This window comes from Bombus impatiens, unplaced genomic scaffold (assembly GCF_000188095.3).
Source record: "Bombus impatiens unplaced genomic scaffold, BIMP_2.2 scf_0113, whole genome shotgun sequence".
In the NCBI taxonomy this organism is placed as follows: domain Eukaryota; kingdom Metazoa; phylum Arthropoda; class Insecta; order Hymenoptera; family Apidae; genus Bombus; species Bombus impatiens.
Window position 1 is genome coordinate 385915 of NT_176532.1, and position 18725 is coordinate 404639.

At 43.8% G+C, this 18725-nt stretch overlaps 1 protein-coding gene across 2 annotated transcripts in view; it reads left to right on the forward strand.

Moving 5' to 3' along the window:
* LOC100745242 (probable G-protein coupled receptor Mth-like 1) overlaps positions 1 to 18725 on the forward strand; it is a 158747-nt gene that overhangs the window by 55805 nt on the left and 84217 nt on the right. For both annotated transcript variants that reach the window (XR_004460958.1, XM_003486392.4), the window contains exon 4: positions 3295 to 3373. Coding sequence is in view for 1 of the 2 variants with exons in the window: in XM_003486392.4 (XP_003486440.1) it covers positions 3295 to 3373 (79 nt within the window). In the remaining variant the exon portion in view is untranslated. The remainder of the gene's footprint in view (positions 1 to 3294; positions 3374 to 18725) is intronic.

Genomic DNA, 18725 nt, shown 5'->3' on the forward strand with positions numbered 1-18725 from the left:
CGGAAGCCTTTCGACGAAGAATTATCGGAGGACTTTCCCACGTAGCAGCCGTTAATCCTGCTTCGAGCAACCTCGAACCAATGGAAAATCGTCGAGTTTCGAAACCTCCGCACCTCGACGCGCTTTCATCTCGCCCCGCTGCCTCTCCTCGGCTTTTCTACATCGCGTAATCCGTCGACAAGCGTCATTCGTTGCTTTGTTAATCAACCTCGAACGCCTTAGGACACGTCTAATTTGCGGGCTGGCGGCGAGCCGCGTAGACGAATGCGTACGTACAGTTTTATAGAGAATCGATTTCCAGTCGGTGAAGAAATTGCCAACGAAAGTCGGGGGAATACGCGATGAGGCTATTACTCGTGTTTAAGAAAATTGCCTTTAAACGTCGTATTATCGCATGAATTCTTCAGACGGTTTTAATTTATCCTACATAGGTACAACGTGCGGCTTAATGTATGATACTTTAAGCGTCGAGAAGAGTTCTCCTGAACGACACGAGAAAAAAGATAATATTGCTAACGTCGCTTGTTAGATTATGCTTCTTCGACGCTCTTGTGACACGATAAAGTCTCTAAATCATGCAGAAACGTATGTGCGTACACTTCGTCCAGAACAATGTTTGCATGGCTCGTAAAAAGGTCAGTTTGTTTGCACCATACGATGTATTTATTTTTTAACACATAGGACAAGAATGAAACGTAATCGCTAAATGCGCAGTAAAATTTTCCAGCGCTTTATTGCAATAGAAGTAACCTTTTGTACGAGCCAAGGTATATTTAAAAAGATCTGTTTCGTCTGCTATCGAAATTAATTCTCTCGCGCCTTAAACGCTGACTCATCCATATACGAACTTACAAAGTTCGTGCTCACGTAAGCGAAACCAATTGTTCAAGGCCATCCTTGAAGGTGTTCGCTCTCGTAACATCGATTTCTCACATTTTTACGCAGAACGGAACGATCTCGCGTTAACGCGTGTTAATTGCCCCTGCCACCGTACAGTTATCCACGTACTTGCACATGAGAAAAAAGAGAAAAGATTGCAATCGTAAATATTCGCGATTGACGGTGCATAACGGGTGAATGCAAATCGCGAAGCGGTTACAAAACTTTCTCATGCGTCACCGGCATTCCTTGAACACACGTTTCCGCGCTTTGTCGGTGTGACATGTGTACAGAGCGAGATACATAACAGTGGTCCGACGCGAGCAAATATACCGTTAGTATTGCGAACGGGACTATTGCTTTTCTTCTACGGACTTGTGTTTCCATTCGAGATGATGAAGCATATTCGAACGATTCTTTCCTACATCCTGTCAAGATATGCAAGAGACGTTGATAAAAGAGGTAGCGAAATACGTGAATTTATCGAAAAATTTAAGGCACGCTACTGGCAACAATCAAAGGATCGTTCTGCGTGTTACTGCGATTTCTGTACCTGTTCCCTGCGTCTGCATTTCTTCCTGATGACTGTCTTAAAGTCGATATATCGATAATCGCGGATTTATACAGAACTTTCTCGCTTCTCAATATTTCAGTAACATCTCGTATCCATGCGTATCATAAAATCGACGATTTCATTTCTCCTTCGAACTTAACAAATTTCATAAAGGATCAAAGAATACGATTGGATGGAAAGACGCAGCAAGGTTACTATAATAGAAGCTTTCAAGAAGCTGCAATGGCTCTGGTTATCTTTAATTGTTTTCAGCCATGCCTTCAAGTAGTCACGTAGTATAATACGATTTATCGAGACGCGAAAGATGTTGGAAATGGTAGAAAGCAAGGTATAAATGCACGAAAGAACGTTTTTACGATACTTTTTGTATATTCATAGCGCACGAACTGATTGCTTTGCACAGCGGCCGACTGTCGCGTTACAACCTCCGTTTATTGGAAAACACCGGTGAACCAATATTGATCCTGCGAATAGTGGAAAACAGTCGATGTAACGTGCGTAACAATACCGTGATACGATTAAATATGTACCTACGGCAATTCAATTCTATTAATTTAGACGTGCAAGCAGCCCCGTATTTGTCCAACCATTCTCCCCTGATCAGCCTATTACATCGAACAAACAAGCGCGCCAACCTTTTTGTCCACGCCGTACATATTATGTAAACCCGCGTCGATCGAGTTTTCGGATATTCATGCACGGCTCGTGGCTACGTTTTACAAACGGACCAACCTCGACGTCTTTCGAATGCGCCTTAACCTTTAGCGGGAACAAACTGTAAAGTTTCTTTGCTCGCCACCGACTATTCTTTTGACGAAGGGTGACAGGCCACCCTACTCTTCGTAAGCGAAGGGTGTGCTCGATCGAAAGGATCCCCATGCGCGTGTGTTTTCTGTAGACGCGTGGTTCGCGATTGCGTTTTCAGAAATTAATGGCCAGCCGCGGTCTGAATTTCCACGCTCGTTGTATCCGCTGCCGCGATCTCTAAGAACGAATGCACACGACAGCTTGAAAAATTTATCCAGTCCAACCGGTGTTAGCCCGGTGTGCGCTAAACCGTTCCCAGTCAACCGGCCGTCTTTTCAAACGGATCTTTACAAAAGCTGTCTTTCTCCCCCGAAGCTTTGTCTGAGGCCCCCCGACATACCATAGACTGGAACCTCTCTCCGCCCCTTTCCCGTTCATGAATCTTTGAGAGTTCATCGCGGAACCTGGGAATCAGCTCTGTCTTCTTTTGTTTCGACGGTTTTGGCGTTCCGTCAGCTGGGAACAGGCGTCGGAAGGACGAAAGAGCGATCAATGAGATCTTTTGTACTTATACCGGACTCGTTGATTAGAGAGATCTCCGTGGGTCCTGAGAATTTGTAGGTGGCACGATTTTAAATATGGCAATTTCGAATGTCATTCATCGAGATGTAAATTTCTGATCGTAAAAGAATTTAAACGGTAAGATTATAGGGGGAAAAGCGATTATCAACGCGTTAATTATAACTTTGTCCACTGAAATACGTAGTCACGGGAGGCCAAGCGTGGTCAATTAATCAGAGTGATTAAGTTTCAACGAATTGATTGCTATTATGCGACTGCAGCTCGTTCTATAGCGAATAAAATTACGCTGAAGCAGGAATACAAAAACTGTATTTGCATTTTCTTATTTCCACGATGGCGGAACATCAACGAGTCGATCAATTTTCTTTTTACATCTCGTGTCCATTAAATTCTCCGTCCATTATCCGTGGGAAAAATAATTCTCTCAGGAGCGAGAAAAGCAACAGCTTTAAGCTCCTTACCCATTGGTAAAGAGGTTTGTAACGAAGTCCATTTTTCTCGTTCTGTTTCAGCAATCATGGCGCATTTCTTTTTCCTGGCTGCGTTCTTCTGGCTGAACACGATGTGCTTCAACATCTGGTGGACGTTCAGGTGAGTCTTGCTCCCTTTTGTCTGATCAGCTATAGGGTGCAAAGAAAGAAGATGGGTATAGATCTGTGGCGGAAGATTTCGCCGCGTGTGTACTCTTCCGTGCGACTGCTCTCGAATCAAACGACTGTACCGCGTTAAGATTTATTTGATCGAACCTTCTTCCTATTTATTCTTTTTTAATTTTTCTCCGCTCGAAAAGCTGCTGGTTTTTACACACGCGACGCAAACGTTTCAGATATACTTTTTAAAAACGAAATACACGAACAGCCGTCACGTAGCAATTAAGCGTCCGTTTGGTGGACGAGTCCCGTGAACAGGGTGATGAGGTAAAAATTATGAAAATTCGCGAAGCGTAATTGGCAGAGAATTTCAGAAGCGAAACGAGGTTGGTAACGGGAATGTCGAGGCCCCTGTCCCGAAGAGAGAGAGAGAGTAACTCTGGTGGTTTGTGCGTACGCCGTTAATTAACACCGGGTTGCAGGTTATCGACCTGGCCGAGTTTCGCGTTAGCCGCGTTGCCTCGTGTCGCATCTTCGATCAGAAGGCCACCACTCGTTACCTCGCAATTATGCAATTGCCACGTAATTACACAATCTATAGCGCGCTCTTGGCAAATAATTCATCGCGTTCGCGGCGAAATCCCTCGTCAATCTATCGAACAGTGAGAATTATTCCATTACAAAGCTATATGCTTGATAACGAACTCGGTTTCTGGAGCCGTTACTTTTTTCTCGTGACTATACTGAAGCAAATTCTCGCGGGAAATAATCGTTACGCGATGTTAGTCCGAACGTTCGATGAACCGTAACTTTGTACGTTCTCATAGCCTCTTCGTCCAATATGCGTTGCATTAAACAACGCTAATGTCGCCTATCGAATTATCATAATTCATTATTATCCGGTAATAACGGTCGCTAACAGACTATGGAACTCGCGGTTGACCTTTACCCGCGAGAAACGGATAGAACACGCGCAGCACCTGCGAGAAATTACGTCTGGCGGTATGTTTCGCGGTGAGAACGCGTTACAGCGAACGTGAACGCGGGTGCGAACGTTGAGGTGGTTAGAACGATGATCTCCACCGGAGTAACAGCAGAAGATCGTTAGTGGCCGGATCACGTTTGACTCGAAGGATCGAAAGGGGACGAAGCAGGCCGTCGCGTCGTCGCGGTGAGAGATGGGATCAAGATCACTCGGTCGACTGGTTAATGCGATGCAACACGGTCGCTATAACGGGCCCTCCATCTCTTCTTCTTCTTCTTTTTCTTCGTCCTCTTCTCCTTCTTGTTCGTCGATTTTGTCAATTTTTTTTTCTTCCGATACTGCCGAGTGGCTCATTTCTCACCTTTTTCTCTCGACAGCCTTCAACTTCTTTTGTCTCTTCGTTCGTCTTCCAAGTCTTGCTGCTCGTGTGCCATTGTTTCTCTCCGTTTTTATCTCTCCTTTGGTTTTTCTTTCTCTCTTGTTGAGTTGTAACGTGTAAAATATTTCGCTTCACTAGCGAGATCTGTTCGATCGATCGCGTATTTCTCGATCAGGCGATATCGTTTACTAATTTTGCAAAATCGTCGAAGTTTTTCGCAATAATTAAAAATGATTCGGTTTTGAAGAATTATGTAGCCGATCGTTATTTAAACGTTCGCGGATTTACAGCTTAAAAAATGCGGAGCTTCAAAATTTCAGTTTTAAAGTTTCAACGATTCGAAGATCAAGAAATTCGAGAGTTTAAATTCGGAGAGTCTTTTATTTCATTTGTAATTTACGTTAATAGCTACATTTCACTACGGGCTTATCTCCGATCTACCATCGCGGTGTTACACGGTACACTGCATTCGCGAAACGATTCAAAAAATAGCTGCTCCGACTGGATGCATCCGCATCAATGACTCCGACTTTTCTCTGTTCCCCGAGCGTTGTACTTTTATCAGCGATTTTCGCGTGGGATGCACACAGCCGAAACGTGTCAGCGACACGTGCGCAACCCGTTGTATCCACTTGTTGAAGTGTCACCGACACGTTGCGTTCACGCTAGCTGCTCAGCTCCGTGATTTTCCAGCCGGAAAATTAGCCCGGTGTCATTTACCGCTGTGCAGCCGCGTTTAGCGCGATGCATCCTGTCGGATAACTCGTTTCATCCACAGTTTTCCTCCCGCTGCAAGGTCATTGCTTTCATGCCGCTACTTGCTTGCTTCGTTTAGGTTTCACAAAGATTCGAAAGGAGCTTTTCACAGAAGAAACAGTGACGCAACCTGGAAATAACTTATCGAATTTAATTAGCAGTATTATGAGAGTCTTCATAATTGGACGCATTGAGCAACGTCGGCAAAAGGTACGACTCTAGGCTGCTTGGAGAACGATTACGTCACTGACTAGTCTATAGACTGGTACCTCCTATAGATTGGCCATCGACTGAATTTCTTTGTTTCTCAACTCATTACCCCCTGAGTGGTTTAAGTCCATTAATCCTTACGTAGGCAATCAAGCGTATAAGGAAATCTCAGGTTTTGGTATTTTAAATCGGTGCATAAATTTCAACGTAGAGACATTCACGGAATAACGGTCTAACATAGTTTTTAATATTTTAATAATATAAATGCAGATACGAATCTAACTGTTCGTATTATAGAACTGGGTCAGACTGGATCAGACTGGCTCAATAGTCTTTGGTCTTGGTGTTGTCTTTGATATCGATTACGTTTGAATTTCGTTATTTCTCAACTTACTACAAGCTGTTTAAACTGTCGCGTATATTTCGCTGCGGAAATATCCAAAAAAATGGGAATTCGAAGTTTTATCCTTCAGGAGAGATACAGTTGGTGCATTCGGTGATAAGGAAATAGCAAGTTCGATTAAGTACAATGTACAAGCGCGATAACCCCGAGCGAATAGACGATTCCATCGCGTGGAAATTTATGCGCTTAATTGCTGACTGAGATAGCTGGTTTGATGCGTCTGAATACGCTTGCTTCTTACACCAAAGGTGAGCTCCTCGAACTTGCTCCTTACGACTAGTCGCGCGTACGCCTATTTTCCGAGAAATTCTTCAATTACCTAACATCTAGCAGCTTCCCACGGTCAGTGCAGTCGTTGCACATAGACGTTCATGTAAGAGAACATATACGAAGTCTTCTAACAGGGTTGACCTCGTCGCTCGCAATTCCTTGCTACCGCCGATGCTTCTGCTGTTGCTGGTTGCGCTCTCGACTCTCGGCGGTGCGTGCACTCAACGAGAGAGCGTTCCTTCTCTAAACGAATTTGCATTCTAGAAGCGAACTGGTTCGTCGAAAGATTCGCCTGCGAGAATCAATGAGAGTGTCCTTTTATGCTTGTTCGCGAGCTTCTCGGAGATTTGGCGAATTTTCAGGAGAAAAATTTCTCCAGGAAGAAAGCCAGAAAATTTTTCGTTGCGAAAATACTTGGCTGCGTCCAGGTTGGTTTCTCTTCTCAGGGTAGAAATCAAAGAGATTTCTGAAAGAAGCTTTTCTAATCGGTTTCGATCGCTTCGAGAGTTTGGTCACGAAGATCGAAAATATCCTTCGAAGGCTTAATGGAATTCGGTCGAGCGAAAAAGCAAAGACTCGTCTATGAACTGGAGCTACGGCACGATCGGTCATTGTCAGCAACGAAGAAACGCCTAATCTCGATGCCTGCCTGCGAAACAATGCAACGACCAGGCCGCAGGCACAGGACAGAACGGAGAACAAAGGCGGAATGTGTCGTCTGAGGCTCGTGGTCAAGTGTATTAGCCTGTGACGGTGTAAGTACGCGTTCGTGTCGGTCGTTAAGGTCTCCACTGTTCTCGAAGAGTGGCTCATTAACTTCGTTTATCTCGTCCCCGATAGCTGCATCATGGACTCCACTTCTTTGGCTACACAAGATCGTACTCCCCCGCTGCCAAGTTAATAGCATCCACAAAATTCTAGATAGTGAGGAAATTCCTAACAAAATTTGCACGTCGAACGATTTTCGTTTCTATATTTCCTTCGACGATCTTTTCTTTTTCGTTCTTTAGATACTTTTAGATTGGAATTCATACAAGAGCTTTGATATCAAAATTTATACACATAGCAAGTACAGGTTAACCCCGAATAAGAATTAATTTCACTCCCGCTCAGAGATCAAATAACTGTCCTGAGATTTTTAAGTAGAAATATAGAAATAGGAATAACTTTCGAAACCCCTTTGAGATTTGTGATAACTGTGCGATCGAATTCCCTAGAGTATATTAATCAAATATATTGAATTAGTCCGACAATAGTCTCTCGAATCACAGAAACTAGAACGTTCTGTTCTAAGCATTAGAGCGTCTTACGTTTTATATGATAAGATCGGCCCGATACAAAGTCTGGTATACTTCGAAGTTAATATTGCTCGAGGCAATGGAGATCTATATGCATAGATTCATCTTGCGCTAGGTCAAAGATCCGGAGCGTAGTAGTCGGAGCAGATGGTGAATTGATAGAAACGAACGAAGAATCTGTAATCGGCGAAGTGGTCGTTGCCAAGATTCGTTTTCATAACGAGAAAGTTTACTTGCGTCGGGCGTATAACACCGTCGCCCGAAGGCGATACCGCCAGAGTTGGCAAGCATGGCGGCGAAAAAGTACGAGGAAAAGGGAGTTTCGGAGACGCTTCGGGGACGTGATCAAGAACACCGGCCGGTCTGTCGTGGCGCGCATCCCAACGAAGCTTGATTAAGGTCCCTTCTGTTCTCGAACACAGTAGCTCATTAATTCCGTTATCTCATTTTCTGCAGTCACCGGATCTCTTGACCAGTGGATCGAATCAATTGCCCTCGTGTCATCCCCCTCTGTCGAGGGTCTGAAAAATCCCAAGAAATTTTCATAATATCGTCCGAGAAAGGCTCGAGTCTGTGCTTCGGTAGCGACAGAGAAGCGATCTAGTCGGTCGGTTATAAATAGATTAATTCTCGTTCATCGACAATTTGTTAGGGCGTCAAGTTGATGCCAACAGGAGCGTGACCTACATCCACGCGATGTTGGCCGTACCATGTTTCTAGATGAATTTCGTAACGAACATGTAAGTACGTTCAACCTATATTATGATCAGATTTCGTATCAACTCGTTGTTTGTACTTACGTCTTTCTTAAGCGTCGTTTTAAAATCAATCTTTGTCGTGTATCGTTCTTGGTAGCTATCCTCCAACTGTTTCCAACAGACTGTCTTTTATTGTACGAACCTTCGTCAAATCGACGACGAAGTTGATCTTTGCTACTTCGGAATTTTTCTAAATATCTAAACTTCAGAGATCTAATACTTCGCTTAGCGATTGCTCCGTGTCTTTCAAAGTCCGCGTACCAAAAATTCTCTCTTCGTACGACGAGGTTAACCCCTACAGTCATCGTTCGTGAAAAGGGATTACTCACACCTAGAAAGAAGCCAACTTTCCTGCTTAAAAAGTTCTACAAATCCAATGCAATCGTTTTCCTGAATTGTTCAAACTCTCCGTTTCGAAAATTGTCAGCTCGTTCGGTGAACCGTTTAGGTCAATTCCCTGGGACGTCCGATTAAGTTAATTGAATTAAACGGTCTCCGCGGCTCCCTTTGCGTCCTCACCGGAAGCGCTGCTCGAAACGCCCTCTTCTTTCGTTCGTCCACGTAACACCCACGAACACTACGGATTACCAGAGGATCTTGAAGAGACTTCCAGTTCGATGGCTTTTCAGCGGAAGAGCAGATTCTACAGCCGCGAGCAAATTAGTTTAACCCGGCGAGTAGGTTCGTAGTCTTCCCGGTCCCGATTCGGCAAACTTCTTCGAGGGTTCCTCAGTTCCTCGAGACTGTGGACGTGACGGCAACAAGATATCTCGCTGACCGTCACGTTTGCGGTTGTCCCTGTCGGTTTACCTTGTAGCTCTCTCTCTCTCTCTCTTTCTCTTTCTCTTTCTCTTGCATCTGCCTACGAGAAGAGAAGAGAAGCTTCGTGGCCGTCTTGGAAGCGACGCAAAGTCGTTGATCCAGCGAGTCGAGTTCTCCGAACAAGTTTCGTATACATACTCCGCTGGTTCGACCACCGGACCGGTCCATTTCCCCTGCTCTGTTGACACTTCTCGACTCGACCGAGTTCAAATATTGCTCCGGACCAGCCGGCGCGGCGGACCGTGTCGAGGACAGCGTCCACGTGGTTCCCGAACGGAGCTCGGTTTTGTCTGTGGGTTGCTTTGAAGCGTAGTATTCTGTAGTACGAAATGAAAGATCATCGGCCAACAGATACGTGTTTTACTTTATTCCATCTTCTTCGAATGAGGTAAGACGCTTCTGGATAATATAGTAGGATTAAGCGAACATTTATTTTCACCAACTTTGATCCTCTTCCGTGCCAGTACTCCTGCGCGTAGCAGGTTAGCCGAAACGTGGAGTTTAATTGCCAATCGCGTTAAACATCAGACAACGCTACCATTTAATCTAAATTCAAAAATTAACGGCAACGCAACCAAAACGAACCAAAGAAAAACGTAACGGGGTAAATATTTTGGTTAATATCTATTTGGGTATCTGGAAAATGTAGGGAAATATAGGAATTGAAGGAGGTTTCAGGATCCTCCGGTAAAGATATCGAAGTTATGGTTATAAATAATTAGATTGTATCACATTAACGTATTTTGTTTTGGTACCATTATTAAATGAAATTAGATTTCTGCGAGTTTATTCTGTGGGAGATGCTTCGAGTAATCGGAAAAAGTATTTCGGAAAAACGATATAATCTCGAACTTACATGACTAGCGGTACAAGGAAAGTTTGAGAATTTTGTATTTCATTTATTTAGATCACGGTCGTTTATTTGAAATATCACAATCGGAAGTGGCAAAAGATTAAAGAAAAGCGACGATATAAAAGTGATTGAAAAATTCCTCTTACCATTGACGTGTCTATCGAAAGAGCATGATTCGATCGATGTGGAATAAAATTAAAAGTAGGTGAACCAGGTATAAACCGAGGATCTACGGGGACTCGCGGTGAAAGTGTTTATAATCCATCAGCGTAGCCGGGACCGCGCCTATTTCTGTTCGCCATGGCGATCGTACTAATCCCCGTGGAAAAATTTTCTTGGCACGGACCACGGGATTCGACGGAATCGCGATCGCCGGCCTCGATGGAGTATATTCGAACCGACACCGAGGTATCCGGCAGTTCGTCGAAGATCTTAAATAAAACAGGAACAATTTGCGAAGCTTAAGACACGGTCGAAATAATTTTCTATGAATTTATCGCTATTCTTCGCCCTTTCTGAACTTCAGAGGATGAAACGAACCTCGCAGAAGCAAAAGGTAAAGCGTGAAAGCTCTATGAAGCGAAAATCAAGTCGACTCGGCGAAACTGTCTCGAAACGAAGTTATAATTCGAGGAGCGGAAAGGAAGAAGCAATCGGTGATGTCTGATTGGAGCCCAATCTAAATATAATCTCTCGTTTGATACACAGTAGCCGTGGGTAATAGCATTACCGCAGATTACTCGTTACGGGAGCAATCTACCGACGAAGCTCGAGGAAAATCGAAAGTGTAGCGGATTCGCAGGAAATCGGAGGAAAAGATAATCGAAACGTCGAAGGCGTAACCGGACGTCCGTCGCAACGACTTTGACGGCAACTCGTTGTTTCTTTGCTATTTCCATCTGTCTTGACTCCCTTTCTCTCTCTTTCTCTATTTCCTTGCCTGTCTCTTGTGGCAGGGATCAGCGAGCTCGCGAGGTTAACGACTTGGTCCGTTGCTTCTTCTTTTCCTTCGTCCATGGCACTACGCTCGTTACGCGTTAGATAATGCATGCAAATTGCATTAAGTCAACGTGACTACCGGTTCTCGGGCACGGACGATGTAACGTCGCGTCGTCCAGCTCTATCTTTTTCTGGCTCTACCCTCCTAGTCAACGACCTGTCCATGTAAAGATAGGGCGAATCGTCAGCGCGTTTACCGTTGCAGTTTCCAGGCCAATCTATTACGCCGACTGTCAGCCAGCTCTGAGTGTATTATAGATGTTCCGTGAGCCGGCCAGTGAATCACTCGAGACGTTCAGAAACATCGAAGACGAGATGCAGCGGTGGCTCCCTTTGAACGGAGACTCTCGTTCTGACTCGTTCGCGTGTCGCGAGTCGTATTCGTTGCTCGCAGTTTCGTCGAATCTTGGCTCGCTCTGTTGGTCGTGCGGCTTCTTTGCTCGTCGTGCTTCCTCCTCGTCTCCGTGGTCCTTTCACGAGGTCTCGGCGTGCAATGGACGCGCGGGCTCTCCTCTCTCTACAGGCTTAATTACTTCGGAGGCAGAGATACCCAGCGTTGGTAGTCAGCTAGTCTTGCTTGAGACTGTAGACGGGAGTTCTCGTTTTAATGTACGGCAATTAGGAATGCCTCGAGCGCGGTGTAGATAAATTGCCAAGTATTAGCGGGTAAATTGCTACATTTCGTTATTGCCGCGTAATAATGATAATCTGCGATAATTGACATTCGCCGGTGGATGAGTTATCCTGCGTCGATGCGTTTACGCCAGTTCTCCAATTATTTCCTCTAATTAAATCGCGAGCAGATAGAGCAACGGTAGGGTTGGTACATCGCGTGTCGATCAGAGGAGGAAATTACGTTGGAAATAAGAATAGTCGAAAGTGGAGATTAACCCTTTGAAGCAGCGTCCTGAAACTGATGGTGAATTATCCTCAAGTGGTACTCTACTCTGGTACTCTACAAACTACTTTCATCAGTTTTTCGTAATTTAAGTACATTTACTATTATTACTAGATATTCTGCGAGAAATTTGACGATGCGCAAAAACAGATAAGACGTCCACAATATACAGCTTGTGATATCCGAAAGATATCACCGCGTACGTTCTATTTTGCATAGACATTTCCAATTTGTTTACAACCGACAACGTATCTACACAGAAATATTTTTATTAAATCATCACACAATGTCCAAAGTGAAAAGAACCGCGTAAAATACAAAGTTTCAACTTCAATTCGACATAAAATTGCAAATAATTAAACTTCGATTTCTGTAATTACTGCGATGCTGGTAAGAAGACTAGCGTAAGAAACGCAGGTTTGTTTATCGGCCGAAAGTGTCTCGTACACAAATAAAACAATGTAGCAAAGGAAAGTTAAGTAGACGCGAAAGAACGGTTCTTCGCTGTATTAATGTACACTTCGATTGTCTCCATTTGCGTTCGTACGGTGCGCCCAGCAAAATCTACGTTCGTAACTCTGGTGTTTTCTGGTGGAACTCGACGACCTATTCGTTGTTACGCACGGCCATTAACTGGCAGCCGTGTGCTCGGAATTACTCGAGTGAATCACGCACGCCAGTCCGGATGTCGATGAAACCGGCTTCCTTTAGCCCACGTTACGTCTGTACCGATCGTGCGGATTATTCTATCGATGGAATTTCAATCCCCGCCGTGTTAATACGCCCGACGATACGATCTTTGTAGCCAGGGTTATTTGCATTTTACCTGACCCTCGATCCGCCACTTATAGATCTTTAATAGCCACCGTGGGCGTTGATTAAAAATACTCGCACGATGCTAAAAAGAGCTGCCACGTTGTCGAAATAGACGGACGATGATCCACGATTAGCGGAGAAAAAACAGCTTTAGGTGTTTCGAATGGTTGCTTGTTCGAGAATGATGCAGGAGACTGGTCTCTAATCCGTCAATTCATTGCTCGTTTGAAACATCTTCAATAATCTCAACGAATAAAAAGGGTAGTTTGGAGATCGTAGATAGAATTAGAACTAGTAGATCAAGTTAATAGGTTTTTGTGATCCATACAAATAGAAGATAGAAAAATAATGAAACTAAATCTATCATACTCTTATCTACTGTACGGACATGTATCAAGAACTACAAGTATCTGCTAACAAGAATTTTGACAAACGAAGAAATGTTAAATTCGTGTTATATTCGTGTCCAGAATTAAAATTGAAATTGAAAATTCAATATCAAAATAGTGTTCAAAGTATTTTAAACGCATGTATGAATCCCAGAAACACTGTATCAAGTATCTCGGAGATTATTTCAAAACTGTCGTCTTGTTCATTAAATGTCTTACTTCTTGTTAGCCTCGTTACTTTCTTATCTCAACATACATCGAGACAGTCTACGGTCAGAAATCGACTGCCTAAATTAGGAATATTATTCAAACGCAAAAATTTCACGACGAAAAGCGGTAAGACCTATCAAGAAAGAACTGGAGACGGCCAAACCAATTACTTTGAAACTTCCATCTGTCCAAACGCGGCGCAACGCCTTTAATTGACACGGCGTCACGCACGGTACTCTCCTCACGAGGATCTGGTAACCATCGGCTGCTAACCACATCCCGTATGAACGAAAAAAGCACCGTAAAAAACCCCATCCCCTGAACAACCCCAGCTTAACTTAACCCAGACCCGGATCTGTTAGGCAGATACGGTTCTCCCTCAAACAGAATCTTTATTTGACCGAGTCGTAGATATCAGGCTGGCGACTGCAAACGTCGTTTATAGATAAGAGAAATTACCAAACGGCCAAAGAAATTGCTTAGGGCCAACACAGAGTTGTTGTATCGCGTACGTCGTGGTTGTTAACACCGTTCGAGTAAATCATGAATGGTCGTTAGGATTTGGACTACGGTTCCCTAGAGACTAAGCTTCGAATTTCTCGGGGAGCAGTGCCAAGGAATTGCGCCCAAGTTCGACCATCCCCTAGACCTTTCTCTCTCTCTCTTCCTCTGACCTTTGGATATACGCGATACATCTTTGTTCTTGCTCGAGGACTACGTAATGCTAGACGTTCATCCGTATTTTGGTCGCCAAGATTTCTTGCTGGGTACACGTTGCTGGCATTTTTATTGACCGTCGTTGAGTCTCGTTTGGACCTGCTTGTACGTGTTTTAACTCGACGCTAGAATTTTATTAACCCGTTATTGCGCCACTCGTTCTCCCGAAACTGGTTTCACATCACCTTTACCGGCGAATAAAATGTACAATTTGTGTCAAAGAAACGTAGGAGTGTGTGAGAGGTGTATCGAAAAATATATAAGCGAAAAGGTATGCTTGAGTGAAAAAGAGGGTCATTCCAATTCTCAAATATATATCGTTGTAAATGTAAAAAATTCTTCAGAAAAATTACGATAATTTTAATTACACTCTGCCAGTTTCAGCGTTACAGCTGACGGACATGTGGAATGATCGTTTCATCGGTACGCTAACACGTGCAAATACATTCGTAAAAGTTTCCTTCTTACCTGTCTTCGGTCAGATTGCGTGCTCCTAACAATTTAACTTCTGCTTTCTCCAAGCAGACTTAATGAGACGTCTCTATCGTACCTGAATCTTAAAACGCTCTTTACAAGCGAGCGTTTTATATCGTCGAGAAAGGACATCTGCTAGCCATTCCGTTACTTCGTTCCATTCGAATCCATACAACTTTCGCGAATGTCATCGGTTAATACAATAATCTGCGAATAGAACTTCTACGTATGCTCGACCGCATGTAATCAAAGGATTAAACCCCTGTTAGCACACTTCCATTTGGCATCCGATTAGCCGGCTTTCCCCTGATATCGCTTTATATCTAATACGTATGCGTACAGGCAAACCAGGAACAATAGTATCGAAAGTAGTACCACCGTGTGAACTCGTAACTCGTGACCACGTCGTTGTCGTTTTAACAGAGTGACTAAGTGTTAATACGTTTAGACGATCGTGGCTTCTCGTACGCCGTTAATCTCCAATTCCTCCCTTCGTTTCGTTTGCATACGTCGACCTACGGCTAATTAACTGTTCACGGTTACACAGTTTCGCCATTTCGGTATTGAAGCCGACCGAATGGTCGTCCTAAATTTCTCCTCGTTATCTCTTTCGCGCTGTTCACATCGTTATCCCTGGTCGATCTGGACGAGGATGGCCCCCGACTCGCTCGTGCATGGTGGCGAGACTCTCTCGTTACACGCATGATTTGCGCGCGAAGTGAACACGCGTAGGAGAGGATCAGCGAGGAGTTGCATATCCTTTGCATCAACCTTCGTCGAGTTTTTCTAGTCCTCGAAACGGTGTCTCGACAAGGGTTCGACAGCGATGTACTTACGCGGAATTCCTCCAGTCGTTTCTTTGCCGATGTCGAGAAAATGAAGTGGAAATTTAACGAAGACGTAATGAATCAAAGGGTATCGTGTTTGCAAGTTACAAAATTTACACGAGACATAGGCAAAATTGTAGTTCAATGATCGTTCAATGATCAACTTGATCGTGAATCATTGTACACTACGGGCTAAGAGATTCGAATCATTACGACTTATATATCAAAGTATTATCATCTACATGTATTTTATAGCGTTCATCGAAAATTGCAATCATCTCGGTCGTTTAGACACTTTTGGATAATACTTAAATACGTTACAATTATTGCATCACTGTGTTAGTAAAATATAAATATTCATATCGCTCAATGAGATCGTTTTTCAAGTAAAATAACAATTTTGTATCTTTCGTCTTCTGATTCAGAGAATGCCCCCAAAAAATGGTCACGATCATCTTGCCCGCCAAAGTATTAATACTAAAATTTGTAAAATTGCAATGCTGTAAAACAAAGTGAGAAGAATTTAGAAACTAAGAAAAATGATCCCTAACTTCTGAAAGGTCGAACGAACTAAATGAAAATTGCGGTGAGACCGGTTCAGAGAGACTTAACCTTTAGTTGCCTGGAATAAATCGCGAAAGATCGCGAGATAATCGGACTAATTATTGTTTCATATCCGGCAATTTCGAGCACGCTGTGCGTGAAATGAATCAGGTCTGAGGTCTGGTTCGATAAATCAGTACGGGGACGAGTTTCGGTGATGGGGGAAAAGATAGGCGAGCAGATCAAGACTCGTCCTACACGCCACCGTACCGCGAAAGAGGCCAGTCGATGGAATTACGACAGTCCTTCGTTTATAAGTCTCTGTCTGTGACAGTGAACTCTTGGAGCGTGACATTGTCACGGATCGTGTTGCACGATACGCTCATCTTCCGTAACCGTGGCTCGTGATTGCGCACTTAGCCAGTCAGCCGAGGCTGAATTTCAACCGGTGCGAAACGCTTCGCGATACCGCTACCAGTTTTCTACGATTGGCCATTAGATGGTTTTCACGGAACTTGATTGAAACTGATTGCAGAGTCGTTGCACGATCGGCTTTACTAATGACGTTTCTTCTGGTATTAGATACTTGGAGATATAGAGACATCGTCGCCATATATCGATCGAGCGCCGAAGATTACGCGTTAGAAGTTGCTAAACGAAGTCTGCTCCAATTGCTACAATTTCTTTCCGTTTTGATTTAGGATTTAACTTTCTATTAATTTCACGCATAAATCTTTATTAATAAGAAATTAAACTTTCTTATAAATGCCTACGTTACATGCCTTTATCGACTAGGAATCAGAAACCGTATCACAAATTCATATTACAAAACAAAAAATTGAAGAACCTACGTAATAATAAATTTATCAGGAAGAAAGTAGGAGAACGTTGGTCTTAACGTTAACACACTTCTTCAATTAAGCTTTCGCTTAATTTTACTTGCTAACACAACAGTTACTCGAATATGCATTCCCCTTTGGTAACCCTCACATTTTTCACGTACCGCGGTTCTTGTGTCGAAACTATTCGCACTCGCGAAACTTCAGAAACCGTGGACGATCCTTTGACAAGATTTTGGAAACAGGTCAAGCGACTCTCGGCCGGCACAAACGCCAATCTTCTCCAGGCTCGTAGGCTCGTTTCTTACCGGTCGCAAACTCGGTAACACGGTAACGCGAGGGCACGAGGAAGCAGAAAGTGGGATGAAAGAGCGGCAAAACGGTGGAAGAAGAGAGGGGCATGTCGATGACCCCGGCCTCAGGCTGCACCTGCATCACCTGCGGCCAGAGGCAACCCGTCGACGGAACTCTGACGATCGTCGCCGTTCGACCGTGCGGTGAACTTGATCTTAACCGTGAAAAAAGTTGCCCGGCCATCTGTGCCACGGAGAGGAGGAATTTCAAGTGGCAAAGCGAGCGCGTGGAGCTGCGAAGGACACGCGATCGCATCGAAGAGCAGAATGCAACGCGGAATTCACGGATTTAAGCCAAGCGTTTCCTCCTTCGTGCGTAAACATCGCCACCCATATCTTCGTCCGTACTTTCGATATGGCTCATTAACTGCTTGCTCTCTGGCATTCTAAGAATTATTTACCATACGTGGTTTACGAATTGATTACTTCCGGCGATTTCTGTGTGGTACTTGGATACTATGGAAAATTACAGGCTAAGTTATGACTGGTAATTTGTTGGCATTTTTGTAAATAGATCTCGGCATCGTGGGTAAGCTATTTCGCGACCATTCTGTACTGGATATTTCGTGAAATTTACATTATGTTATACATAATTGGTAAATTGTTGGAACTCTTGCGAATGCATCGTGGGATAGAGAGTAAAGTGCAGATATGACATTTTTTTTTATACCATGGGAGGTTTCGTACTTCAGATTCAGGAATTAATGCATCATTCTATAGACGAAGAAGTAGACGATTAATAGAGTCCTCGAGCTCTCCAGCGAATGCTATAGACGTTCTCTCAAAGATGATTAATGCCATGCGGTGGTAGGCCATTTAAAATACCATATATACAATCTGTCGATACGTAGGTAGATGAATAGTGCAGAAAATCACTATGCAGAGTAGCGAAGGAGGTAGAGTATTCTGGTGTGTATAAGATCGAGGCCAAGTTACCACTAAATTAACACGTTCACAGTCCCGTGACCCATACGCGCCTCTCGGAAATCAAACTGATCAAGTGCATCGAGGTTAATATCGTGTACTCTAGCACTAAAATGAAGACATTTCCGAGAAACAGGGTCGATGCTTTCATTCGCAATTAAAAATCATGTACTCTTTTCACATAAAAAACACAAATATTCTGCTTTCGTTTATTCGTTACTCTTTCGATAAGCTTCGTAGAATACGTGTGCATCGTACAACATGTTTTTCGAAATATTATCGAATATACGTGATATTATACGATACCTGATATTATATGTATGTAATATCGTGATATATGATGTGTGTGTTTACAAAAGAATGGAAGATAGAAAAGGCGATTGGTGTTCAACCTGAGCTATTCTCGCCAAACGTACAGAAAGCAGCACAACTAGATGGTTAGAATACGACTCGACTCTCCCAAAACGCAATCAACATCCTCTCGGCAACGCCACTCGCAAGCTCTGCTTCTCCGCTCGCACGCTGCTTCTCGACTCGCACGCTGCTTCTCGACTCTCTCTGCTTCTCGACTCGCACGCTGCTTCCCGACTCGCACGCTGCTTCTCGACTCTCTCTGGCCGTCGTAGCCTT